Source organism: Rhinopithecus roxellana, chromosome 14, assembly GCF_007565055.1.
Source record: "Rhinopithecus roxellana isolate Shanxi Qingling chromosome 14, ASM756505v1, whole genome shotgun sequence".
Lineage (NCBI taxonomy): Eukaryota > Metazoa > Chordata > Mammalia > Primates > Cercopithecidae > Rhinopithecus > Rhinopithecus roxellana.
Genome location: NC_044562.1, coordinates 37,998,218 through 38,010,838, shown reverse-complemented (window position 1 = coordinate 38,010,838; position 12,621 = coordinate 37,998,218). Strand labels below are relative to the sequence as shown.

Sequence of the window (12,621 nt, the reverse complement as noted above, 5' to 3'; positions counted from 1 at the left end):
CCAGCACTTTGGGAGGCCGAGACGGGCGGATCACAAGGTCAGGAGATCGAGACCATCCTGGCTAACACGGTGAAACCCCGTCTCTACTAAAAATACAAAAACTAGCCGGGCGAAGTGGCGGGCGCCTGTAGTCCCAGCTACTCGGGAGGCTGAGGCAAGAGAATGGCGTAAACCCGGGAGGCGGAGCTTGCAGTGAGCTGAGATCCGGCCACTGCACTCCAGCCTGGGCGACAGAGCCAGACTCTGCCTCAAAAAAAAAAAAAAAAAAAAAAAAAAAAAAAAAAAAAAAATAACGTGTTGGAGAGTATGTGGAGCAATTGGAACCCTCATAAATTGTTAGGAATGTGAAATCTTATAGTCACTTTGGAAAACAGTGCAAGTGTTCCTCAAAAAGTTAGAATTACCATATAACCTAGCAATTTCACTCCTAGGTATACAATCAAGAGAACTTAAACATGTATTTATGCAAAATAAATTGTTCATAGCAAAAACAGCCAAAAAGTGGAAACAACCCAAATGTCCATCACCTGATGACTGGATAAATAAAATTTCTTATATCCATACAATGAAGTATCATTTGGCCATGAGAAGATATGACATATTGATACATGCTATAATATGAATGAACTTTGAAAACATTATGCTTCCTGTAAGAAGCCAGGCATAAATGACCATATATGAATACATATATGAACTTTGAAAACATTATGCTTCCTGTAAGAAGCCAGGCAAAATGACCATTTCATACTGAGATGAAATGTCCAGAGTAGAGAAATTCACAGGGACAAAAAATATTATTAGTATAGTTACCAGGCACCTTTGGGTGGAAGAATGGGAAATGACTGCTAACAGGTACAGAGTTTCTTTCTAGGGAGCATTAAGTCATTCTTGTGTTGCTATAAAGAAATATCTGAGACTGGGTAATTTATAAAGAAAAGAGGTTTAATTGGCTCATGATTCTACAGGCTGCACCAGCATGGTTCTAGCATCTGATTCCAGTGAAGTCCTCAGGAACATTATAATTACGGCAGAAGGTGAAGGGGGAGCAGTCATGTTACATGGTCAGAGCGAGTGCAAGAGAGCAAGGAGGAAGGTGCCACACACTTTTAAACAACCAGATCTTGTGTGAACTCAGAGCAAGAACTCACTTATTATCACGAGGACAGAACCAAGCTATTCATGAGTGATCTGCCCCCATGACCAAAACACCTCATACCAGGCCACACCTCCAACACTGGGGATTACGTTTCAATATGGGATTTGGAGGGGACAAGCATCCAAACTATATTGCATGGTGAAAATGAAAATGTTCTGGAATTAGTGGTGATGGTTGCACAGCCTTGCAAGTATATTATCAGCTACTGAATTGTACACATTAAAGTAGTGAATTTTATGGTAAATGAATTATTTCTCAATAAAAAGGAATAGCAATACATTGGGTATCCCTGGAAGCAGAGATAAAATTTCATGCTTTCCTACAAGAAATTTCAAAAGAGAACAAAAAAGTCCCAAGGTTTTCAACTTGGCCTCGTAATGGTTCACAACAGGAAGAGTAGCAGATTTGGAAGAAAGAGAATAAGCATTGCTAGGGACATGCTGAGATTCATGACATTCAATTAAAGATATTCAGTGTTACATTGGGTCTGAGCAAAGACATGTTGAGGAATATCTAAAAGCCCAGGCAAGAAAGGCAAAAATTAACAAACAGGATAACATCAAGCTAAAAAGCTTTGCATAGCAAAGGGAACTATCTAGACAGAGTAAAGAGACAACCTACAGAATGGGAAAAAAAAGTCTGCGAACTATTCATTGTACAAAGGATTAATAACCAGAATACATAGAAAACTCAAACAACTCAACAGCAAAAATCCAAATAATCTCACTAAAAATGGGCAAATTGATCTAAATAAACATTTCCCAAAAGAAAACGTACAAATAGCCAACAGGTATATGACGAATGCCCAACATTTCTATTCATCAAGTAAATGCAAATCAAAAGCACACCGAGATATCATCTCACACCAGTTAAAATGGCTACTATCAAAAGTACAAAAAATAATAGATGCTGGCAAGGATGCAGAGAAAGAACTCTTTCCTTCCTTCCTCCCTCCGTCCATCCCTCCCTCCCTGCTTTCTCTCTCTCTCTTTCTTTTTTTCTTGAGCCAGAGTCTCGCTTAGTCATCCAGGCTTGAGTGCAGTGGTGTGATCTTGGCTCACTGCAAACTCCGCCTCCCAGGTTCAAGCGATTCTTCCACCTCAGCCTCCCAAGTAGCTGGGATTACAGGTGTGCACCACCACACCCTGCTAATTTTTGTATTTTTAGTAGAGATAGGGTTTCACCATGTTGATTGGTGGTTTCAAACTCCTGACCTCAAGTGATCCACCCACCTCAGCCTCCCAAAGTGCTGCGATTGTAGGTGTGAGCCACCATTCCTGGCAAAAAGGGGAACTTTCATACACTGTTGGGAACACAAATTTGTGCGACCACTATAGACAACACTATGGAGGTTCTCAAAAAACTAAAATTACAACTACCATGTAATTCAGCAATTCCACTGCTGGGTATATACCCCAAAGAAAGGAAATCAATATATCAAAGAGATAGCTGCACTCCCATGTTTATTGCAGCACTATTCACAATAGCCAAAATACAGAATCAACCTGGGCCCATCAGTGGGTGAATAAAGAAAACATAGTGTGTGTATGTGTGTTTGTGTATAGTATATAAAATGTAAATAAAATACAAAATGTATATAAAATATAGCATATAAAATGTAGGTTATATATACAATGGAATATTATTCAGTCATAAAAATTAATATAATCTTGACATTTGCAGCAACATGGATGAGCCTGTAGGACATCGTGTTAATTGAAATAAGTCAGGTACATAAAGATAAATATCACATGCTCTTATTCATATGTGGAAGCTAAAAAAAAATTGATGTCATGGAGGTTGTAAGTAAAATGGTGGTTAAGAGAAACTAGGAGGGGCAGGGATGGGATGGAGGATAAAGAGAGTTTGGTTACTAGGCACAAAAATACAGTTGATAGAAGGAATAAGTTCTGGTGTTTGATAGCAATGTAATGTGACTATAGTTAACAAGAATTTATAGTATATTCCAAAATAGCTAGAAGAGAAGATTTGGAATGCTCCCAACACAAAGAAATGATAAATGTTTGAGGTGATGGATATGCTAATTACCCTAATTGAATCATTATGCATTGTATGAATGCATCAAAATATTCCATTAATATATGTACCCTATATATATGTGCAATTATGTATCAATTTTAAAAATTGGTAAGACAGGCCTAAAGCTCAGAATACAAAATCTTGAGGCAGATGAAATCACGAAATTGTTAAGAGAATATAAAGAAGAGAGATAACAACAAAGATCTGGGGAACCCTACTTGTAGGGAACAATAAGTAAAGCCAGAAAAAGATAAATGGAAGAAGAACTAGACAAACACAGCAGCACAGAAAAGCGGGTTTCCAGAAGTCTGGGTGATAAACCACACACTATGAGTAAAAGTGGAAGATGAGGATGACGAAAAGGCATTTGGGTTTGGGGTAGAAGTCATAATCAATCATTTGCTAATTGTTTCTCCTCTGTGAGCTGATGCTCTGCCTTTTGGTCATGATAAACACTTTCTGGCTCGCTACTTAAAGTATGGTCAGAGAGTTCTTCCCTGAGAATCAATCAGGAAGCATCAAGAGATACAGCTAATCAATCTGCATTTCTCAGCAAAAAATAATTCAATAAAGGTTTGTACTCTACCCTGTAATTTGACACCCACTGAACTAAAATTTACAGTGGTAATGTATTCCTAGGGTAGAACCCAGAAGTTACAGATCAAGATAATTTATTTGTATCCTGTCCTTAAGAGGTCACTTTCTTCTCTGTAATTAATTACGGGTTTTCATTTTATCACCTCTTAACTCTGTTTTTACAGTAACTAAATACTAATATAAAATAGAAGGCTAAAGTTTTTTCAAGTAATATCAGACAGAGAATTTTATTCTAACACATTGGAGAAGAAAGCAAGATAATGGAAATATTTTATCTCAAATTATGAAGATATCTTTCTAAGTAACTTCTAAAAATCATGAAGCTATGCTAGCAGTTTTATGTTCTCCGCTGTCTTAAATTTGACCTAATTTTAATGTCCTGATTACAATAACTTAATGACCCATGAGAGAAAGAATTTTCCTAAGTTGTTTCAAAGCATACCATCTGGTTGCCAGATTATGAATTATCATATGTGGCTATTCCATTCTGAAAAGCCAATCCACAGAGATATTCAATTATCATTTGATAGGTCTGCCTTCCAGTGACATTTTAAAATTCATTTAAATGATATACTTTCCCCACCTAATCATTATTTAAACTCTTCTGCTTTCCTCATCCAAAAACAAAATGAAAGGAGGTACAGAGCCTAGCATGTATTAACAGTAGATGACAAATAAATAACTGGTGAATAATGAGTAGGTAACCATTCTCTAATGGTATTCAGCACCCCTCTCAAAGGATAGGTACAAACCAGACATTTAGAAAAAAGTAACCATTTGTCATGAACATTTTAGTTTCTGCACAATCTATGCTGTGTAGAACATCTGGACAAATATTACAGACTAAGATAATTAAAGATATTATATTTAAATCATGTAGAAATGATTTAAAACATATTAAAATTGGATCTTCTAAAAGCAGTTAAAATGCAGTAGTCCACCATCATATTTTTAAACTTAATGCTTTCCTACATGAAATTTCAAACCTTTACATTTTAAGTAGAGTCTCTTTGGCAGATTCCATGTGTCTCATGATAATGTTCTGAAAACCTGACAGCTCTAATGCATCCTGGCGATTATGAAATTCTTTGATATCAACTAAACGTAATTTTCTGCAAGAGATAAAATAAACAGTAATTTAACAATGACTTTTTTGGTATTTAATATTTTATTAATTGGTCCCTTCTTAAAAATATCATATTCCTAGGTTTAATCATTAAAAAATTGGGTTCCATATAATTAAATGTTAAAGAACACGAGATATTCTAATTTTAAAAATAATTCATATAATTAAATTCAATAGGAACACAACAAAATATGTAACTTCACTGTGAAGTAGAAGAAAGTTGCAATAACTGGGATATGAAGAATAGTTCAAACTGATTTTGCTTTTAAACTATAATAATTTAAACAGGAAAAGAGAGAGGGTCTCAATGCTTCCAGGATCCACTGCTCTGAAAAAAAATTGTAGCCTCTCTGAAAAGAAAGTGGCCCTCATTTCAGGAAGCCATGGGGTGAAGGGGTCTCACATCTAATCAAGAACCTTTCGAGCCTGTCTGATTTTTTAAAGAACACAGGGATTATGGGAGTCAACAACTTTCAATACAAACCCTCTTTTGACTACAATGTTACAGATCTTTGTTATACACATGGTTTACTTATCCAAGTATTTTCTCTGTCAGGTTAACAAAAATGAAAGATAATATTAGCATTAGTGTCATCGTGTTCTTAAAAAAATCACATTTAATGTTTCCTTAACGACCAATGTAAAATACTGGTTAGTAAACAAAACACATTTCAAATCCATTTCCTTACATTTCTTCCACAAGCTAAAATTCATCTGAGTTATAATGTACTCCATACATGACACTGATAACAATTAGGCACAAAGTAGGTATAACCATTGCTAGAGAACTAATGTGTTATTCTGCATAATTGAGCAATTTAATGTTTTAAATAAAATATGTCTAAAATATAGCATAATAGTACATCGTAAACATAATCTGATCTCTTTAGCTTCCTAGTTAATGCTTTCAACATTATTTTACATTTTAAAATTGCAGCTGTAATCAGGATGCAGATGCCTGTGGTGTGAGATAGCACTGAATAAGTAGTAGCTGCAAGGGCACAAGCTCTGGAATTCACCTTGCCTTTGAGCCATCACACCAATTTTCCTTAGTTTCTTCATATTCGATTTGAAACAGAATTCGAGGCACAGAATACCATCTTTGATGTTTTGAGATTGAAAGGTTTTACACAGTACAATAACTTTCCCATGAAATCTCTCCAAATAACATTGCCCATTTGGTCAATAGGATGAACTGTTAAGAAAACAAGAAAAATACTACCAGACACTGTTCTTGCTTTCTCAGGATGGTCCCTACAATAACCCAGCAGTGGAACAATAGTTTAAATCATTGGTTTAGGACAATAGAAAGGATCAGGAAAAAAGATATTACTCACTATGTGTTAGCTTCAATTTGGTTAGCAGAAGGAAATGCAAGTCTCTTTAAAAGTTTCATGATGATGAGTCTTCTAATCACCAAAATAACTTCTTGATTTCAATTTTATATTAGTAGAACCAAATAGCTTCAAATCACCCAGACCATGAAACTCAGGATTGCCTCTGAACTCTTCCTATAAATCTTCCCATATCCAATCAGAAGTAAATTCCTGTAGACCCATCTGTCGGTCACATATCCCTCCTACCCTCACAACTGTCACTTAATGCTCACCCCAAGCTGAAACCCACCCTGACCCGTGGCTCTGTCACTGATTTTTAGGCAGGAGGAATTTCAATAGTCCTGGCCCAATACTCTGGACTCAGCATCAAGTCAGTCTCTACCTTTGTTCTCTGGTTCTCAAAACTAATCTTCTCTCTTCTTACCAAGACCAAGTTTCCCACAGAAATCTCACTCGAACTATCTACATTTCTTGGTTGTTCCATAAAATTTTCCCTTTCTTAGGAACATGTTTTGCTTTTGCCAGTCCTCCTTTTTTGTAACTTTCAAAGTAGCATACTATAGGCAGTGTCCTGCACTTGCTTTTTTCACTTAATTATCTTCTCCTGGAGACTTTTTCATATTAACACATCGAGATTTTTCTCACTCATATTTTATAACTACATAATATTCCATTGTGTATAGTATAATGTATTTAACTAGGCTATCAATGGATGCTGGCTTGTTTCCAGTCTCTTATAAACAAATGCCACCATAAATAGCATTATAACTATATAACTTCCTGCATTCTCGGGAACATCTGTACAATACTTATCCAAAAGTGAAATTGCTGGATTCAAGTGTTACGTGTAATTTGTAATTTTGATAGGTATGGCTGGGATTCCCTCAAAAGGGAGCCCATTTGTTCAAGCCTTACTAACAAAATGGGCTATCAAATTTTGTAATTTGTGGGGAAAATGGTTTCTTAGTATAAATTTCAATCTCTTTACATTTCTTGTATTATGAGTTAGGTTAAGCATCTTTTTAACATGTTTAAAAATTATTTCATTTGTATCCTGCGTGCTGTATGGTAAATCGATTATACTGTTCTGATCTAGTAATTTTTTTCCTAGATTCATCTTTGTCAAATAATAAATTTTTAAAAGCCATTTCATCTTTTAAAATGAGCTTAACTTTCTTAGACACCTGCTTTTACATTCAACTATGATGATTTATATTACACTGTAATTTCTACATTCTCTTGTGATCTTCATATATGCACCATTTTACAAGCAAAAATATGTGTTGTGTAGGGTATGACTGCATTTCAAAGCCTATCTGTGACATTAAGTGGGTTCTATAAGTGTAAATACCAATAACATGAATTTCAACATCTTTTCTAGAGAGCATCTTATCAGGTTTCCAAACTCATGCGTTTTAGAGTCACTCAGACAAGTTTTTGCATTAACATTCCCCAACCCACTGCCACACATAGAGATGCCATATATTTTTAAGGTCTGCTGAGATTCAGGGTAAATGACTGCCACTGGAAGCATGCCCTTCATATTCAATGCTGCCTACTACTCTGAGAGGCAGCCGTTGTTGACTGTCCCCCCACTCTTAATACTCACATACAGAATAAAAACAACCTAGGCTTTCAAAGGCAACATAGGAGCTTGTGGAGCTTTCTTTTCACCCACAGACTGCAAGGCTTCTTTCCCATTTGTCTTTATCATGGATGCCTTCAAGTTTGCTTCAGTTGCTGCTAACATCTCTGTCACCACAACCTGGAGCCTAATTTTGGACACATACACTTTTTATTGTTTTTTTAAATTTCAGCTTTGTTACTTTTTCTTCCCCCTTTTCATTTTCTTATCTCTTGCCTCCTGAAATCATCTAACAGACTAAGTCTAGCATTTTATGGACAATAGTAGGTCATGAAGTCTCATCCTTCAGTGTCCAGCTCAGTGTGTTCTGAAAACGAATATAAAAGAAAACAATAACTTGTGGTGGTGTTTTGAAAATGAAATGTACTAATGTATGGAAACATCATTTGTGAAAGTGATATACATGACCTCATGACTGCATGCAAAATTAGATCATGGGCGTTGTCAGCTGAGAAGAGGTATTTGAGCTCCAGTATTCAAAAGAAAAGAAATGAAAAAAAAAAGGGGGCAATGAAGTAGTCTCTACCTACTTAGTATAAGTCAAATTAAGCAGACAAAGCAATCCATACTGTACAATGGAAAGATGGAAGAATGTATCTCCTAGAAGTATGTATTCTGAAAGCTAAAGCCAGTTTTAAGGATCCTAGCCCATTCTCTGAAGTCACCAGAGGCCCCTGAAGTATGTAGAAGGTCAGAATATGTGTTAGAAACCCTGTATAATCCCATTACATTCTGCAGACCTGGGTTCATTCAGCAAAGTAAGCCAAGTCTGTAAGTTCAGAGAGTTCCACAGTGTGCAACTGAAAATGAAGAGGGGAGGGAAAAATAAACTCAAATAATTGACCGATGGAGGACGCAGAGCTTCCTAGAAAGGCACTGAAGTGAAACTTCATGCCCAAGTTTTCCTCCCAAAAGGGAATCAGTCAAAATTTATAAAGAAATTCTGCTATAAAGAGGAAATGAGAGGGAACTCTGTAAACCGAAAATCTACATAAAAAATACAAACTCTTACTGAAATATATACACAAGACTGAATATTGAAAGATACATAGGATATGAGCAAAAGTGCTTTTTTTTTTTTTTTTTTTTGAGTTGGAGTCTCACTGTGTCACCCAAGCTGGAGTGCAGTGGCGTGATCTCAGCGATCTTGGCTCACTGCAACCTCTGCCTTCCGGTTCAAGCAATTCTTCTGCCTCAGCCTCCCGAGTAGCTGGGATTACAGGCACCTGCCACCACACCTAGCTAATTTTTGTATTTCTAGTAGAGATGAGGTTTCACCATCTTGGAAAGGCTGGTCTTGAACTCCTGACCTTGTGATCCACCTGCCTCGGCTTCCCAAAGTGCTAGGAGTACAGGCGTGGGCCACAACACCCAGCCTCAAAGTGCTTCTTAATTTAATGACACATGTCTATTTTCTAAAATTAATATAAAAACTTAATATATTCCAATCAGAACATCAATTTTTCTGTCTTTCCATCTTTCTTTTGAATTAAATAAAATAGGCTAAAAATAAGGAAAAGTAAATGTTTAAAAAATAGCCAAGAAGAGTATAAAAAATAGAGTTGGGATTACTCTCACCAAATATAAGCACATACCACAGAGTCACCCTAATCAAATTAATACTGTACTTGTACAGAAAGAGATTCAAAGATTACAGGAAAAAAAAATAGAGAATCCAGAAAGACATTCTGATTACTATAAATTCTGTAGATTTCTATAGATTGAAGAGTTAATCCATGACAAAGGCGATAGTTCCATCAAGGGGGAAAAGGTAGATTGTTTAAGAAATGATGCTGGTACAACTGGCTATCTGGAAGAAAATAAAAATGAATTTCATTCTACATCATAGGTAAAAATAACCTTCAGTGGTCAAAAAAACTAAAATGCTAAAAAAAAAAAAAAAATTTACTAGGTAGCCAGGAAGATCTCATACACAATTTACTAAATAAGGAGACCTTCTTAACCAAGACTAGGAGAATTCAGAAGAAAACAGAGACATATTTAACAGTATAAAAAATTTTTAATTTCAGAGTGTCAAAGGAAACTACAAACAAAGTCAATGGACAAATTATAAACCTGAGTTTTAGCAGTTGTTTGTTTCAGGTACTAGACACAGAACTAAAACCTCTATTATTCTAAGAGGTTATCAAATTGATAAGAAAAGATGAAGAACCAACAAAACATTGACAAAGATATAAGTAGAGAATTCACAATCAAATTCAAATAACTAACAAATACATAAAAAGATGTTCAAATTCCCTAGTAGTCTAGCAAAGGAAAATGGAAGTAATGATGATATAGCATTTTATATTGATTGACAAATAGTGTAATACACATAGTTAGAATTTTAGGGAAAGAAGTTCTCATTTACTGTTAGTAAAAATGTAAAGTATCAAACATTTCTGGAAAAAAAATCCGACAAAATATACTAAAATAAAAACATAAATATGCTATGATCTAGATACCCACTTTTGTGACTCTATCCCATGTAAACAGAGGGATCAGTGAATAGTAACACATGTACAAGGTTATTTCCTGACGCATTATTCATAGTATCAGAAACTGAAGCAAAATGAATGTCCTTGGAATTCAAAGTAATTCAAGATAACACAGAAAAGGAATTCAGAATTCTATAAGATAAATTTAACAAAGAGATCGAAATAATTAAAACAAATAAAGCAGAAATTCTAGAGTTGAAAAACACAACTGACATGCCAAAGAATGCATCAGAGTCCATTAAGAGCAGAATTGGGTTAATGGGTACAAGAAAATATATAGTTAGAATGAATGAGACCTAGTATTTGACAGCACAACAGGAGGACTATAGTCAATATTTTAATTGTACATTTAAAAATAACTAAATGAGTATAACTGAATTGTTTGTAACACAAAGGAAAAATGCTTGAGGGGATGGACACCAAACTTTCCATAGTGTGATTATTCCTCATTGCATGCCTCTCCCAAAATATCTCATGTACCCCATAAATATATACATCTACTATGTACTCAAAACATTAAAAATTTTAACATTTTAGAAAAGCAATGTTCACTTTTTGCTCTATATACTATGTTGTTTATTTAAAACCATGTTTGAATACTTACGTTAAAATGGTAATGTTTTACTTTGCAGTTAAAATAGTAAAAGAAATAATTAAGATATAGTAAAACAACTTCCCTCTATATTTTAAAAATCTCTATAAGGCCACATATACTCACTTAAAATTGCTGTGCCACAAATCTAGTACAGCCAGCATTGTGGGGTTCATTGCATTTAAGTGATCCCTAATATAACTGCTTGCAGCTAAAAAAGACTTCCTCCAAGGTTTTGGTAGAATTTCTATTCTGAAAACGAAGAAAATATTCAGTTACATTCTTTCAAAGTCAAAAGAAAGTATTTTTATAGTAACTGTACATTTTGGGTAATGGTTTAATTTTAATAAAATATGTGCTGTATTCCTCATAATAACAAAACAAGCAATTATGTTTTAAAATATATAAAGATCATATGCTTTATGGTTTAGTGCAATTTCATTATAAAAATTAATGATTCTGAAATTAGATTTAAATCTTTAATACAAAAGGTAACTAATTTTTATCCCCAAATACTTGATCTTATTGAATCCACAAATAATTTACAATGAACAAATGAAAATAGCAGCCAGCTATCTCTCATAAACATCTTCAAATATTCTTTACTAATTTCAGGACATACATTAAAATTTTCCATTTATTTTTAAAATTCCTCCTTTTTCTTTTTAAAACATTTTAAGGATATAGTCCAACCTTCCTATAGAAATCCCCTTGAACTTTACCCTCTGTTAATATGTAAATATCATTTATAAATCACAAACACTAATGTTCTTATTTGAAGACACATTTACAGTTAACCCTTGAATAACACAGGTTTGAACTGTGCACATTCACTTACATGTGGATTTTCTTCCACTTCTACCACCCGCTACCCCTACAGCAAGACCAATCTGACTCTCCCTTCCCCTCCTGCTGCTCCCCCTCCTTCTTTCCCTCCTTCTTCCCCTCCTCCTCCTCTATCACTACCACCATGGAAAGATTACAAGGATGAAGACCTTTAAGATGATCCACTTCTGCTTTATGAATAGTAAATATATTTTCTCTTTTTTATGATTTTCTTAATAAAATTTTCTTTTCTCTAGCTTATTTTATTGTAAGAATTAAGTATATAATACATATAACACATAAAATATGTGTTAATCGGCTGTTTATGTTATCAGTAAGGCTTCCAGTGAACAGTAGGGTATTAATAGTCAAGCTTTGGGGAAGTCAAAACTTACATGTGGTATAGGGGCTCAGTGGCCCTTACCCCCGTGTTAAAGATCAACTGTATTCTGTAACTCTTAAGACTTTAATAATCATCTTTTATATATTGAAATGTGCCATCTTCATCTTTCAGAATATATTTAAACATTTATATTTTATGTGTATATAGTAAGTTTAATTCAATTTTTCATGTGTGACTGTATCGCCTTTGCAATTATGAAGGATGATTTTTGTCTTTCCCAGGCGAAAAGTTGTTCTCCATAGAGGATATGGAAAAATGGGTACATAACTTTTTGTGTGTGTATGTGTGGAATGGGAAATAATTTGGGGCTTTAAAAAATTATTTTATTTTATTTTATTTTATTTTTTGAGATGGAATCTCACTCTGTCACCCAGGCTGGAGTGCAGTGGCACAATCTCAGCT

The 12,621-nt window shown here is 34.7% G+C and overlaps 1 protein-coding gene across 1 annotated transcript in view; it reads right to left on the bottom strand.

The window, feature by feature from the left end:
* DNAH7 (dynein axonemal heavy chain 7) overlaps positions 1-12,621 on the bottom strand; it is a 344,384-nt gene that overhangs the window by 286,897 nt on the left and 44,866 nt on the right. The window contains exons 9-10 of the mRNA XM_030916210.1: positions 11,118-11,243; positions 4,786-4,905 (exon numbers count right to left, since the gene is read on the bottom strand). Of these exons, the coding sequence (XP_030772070.1) occupies positions 4,786-4,905; positions 11,118-11,243 (246 nt within the window). The remainder of the gene's footprint in view (positions 1-4,785; positions 4,906-11,117; positions 11,244-12,621) is intronic.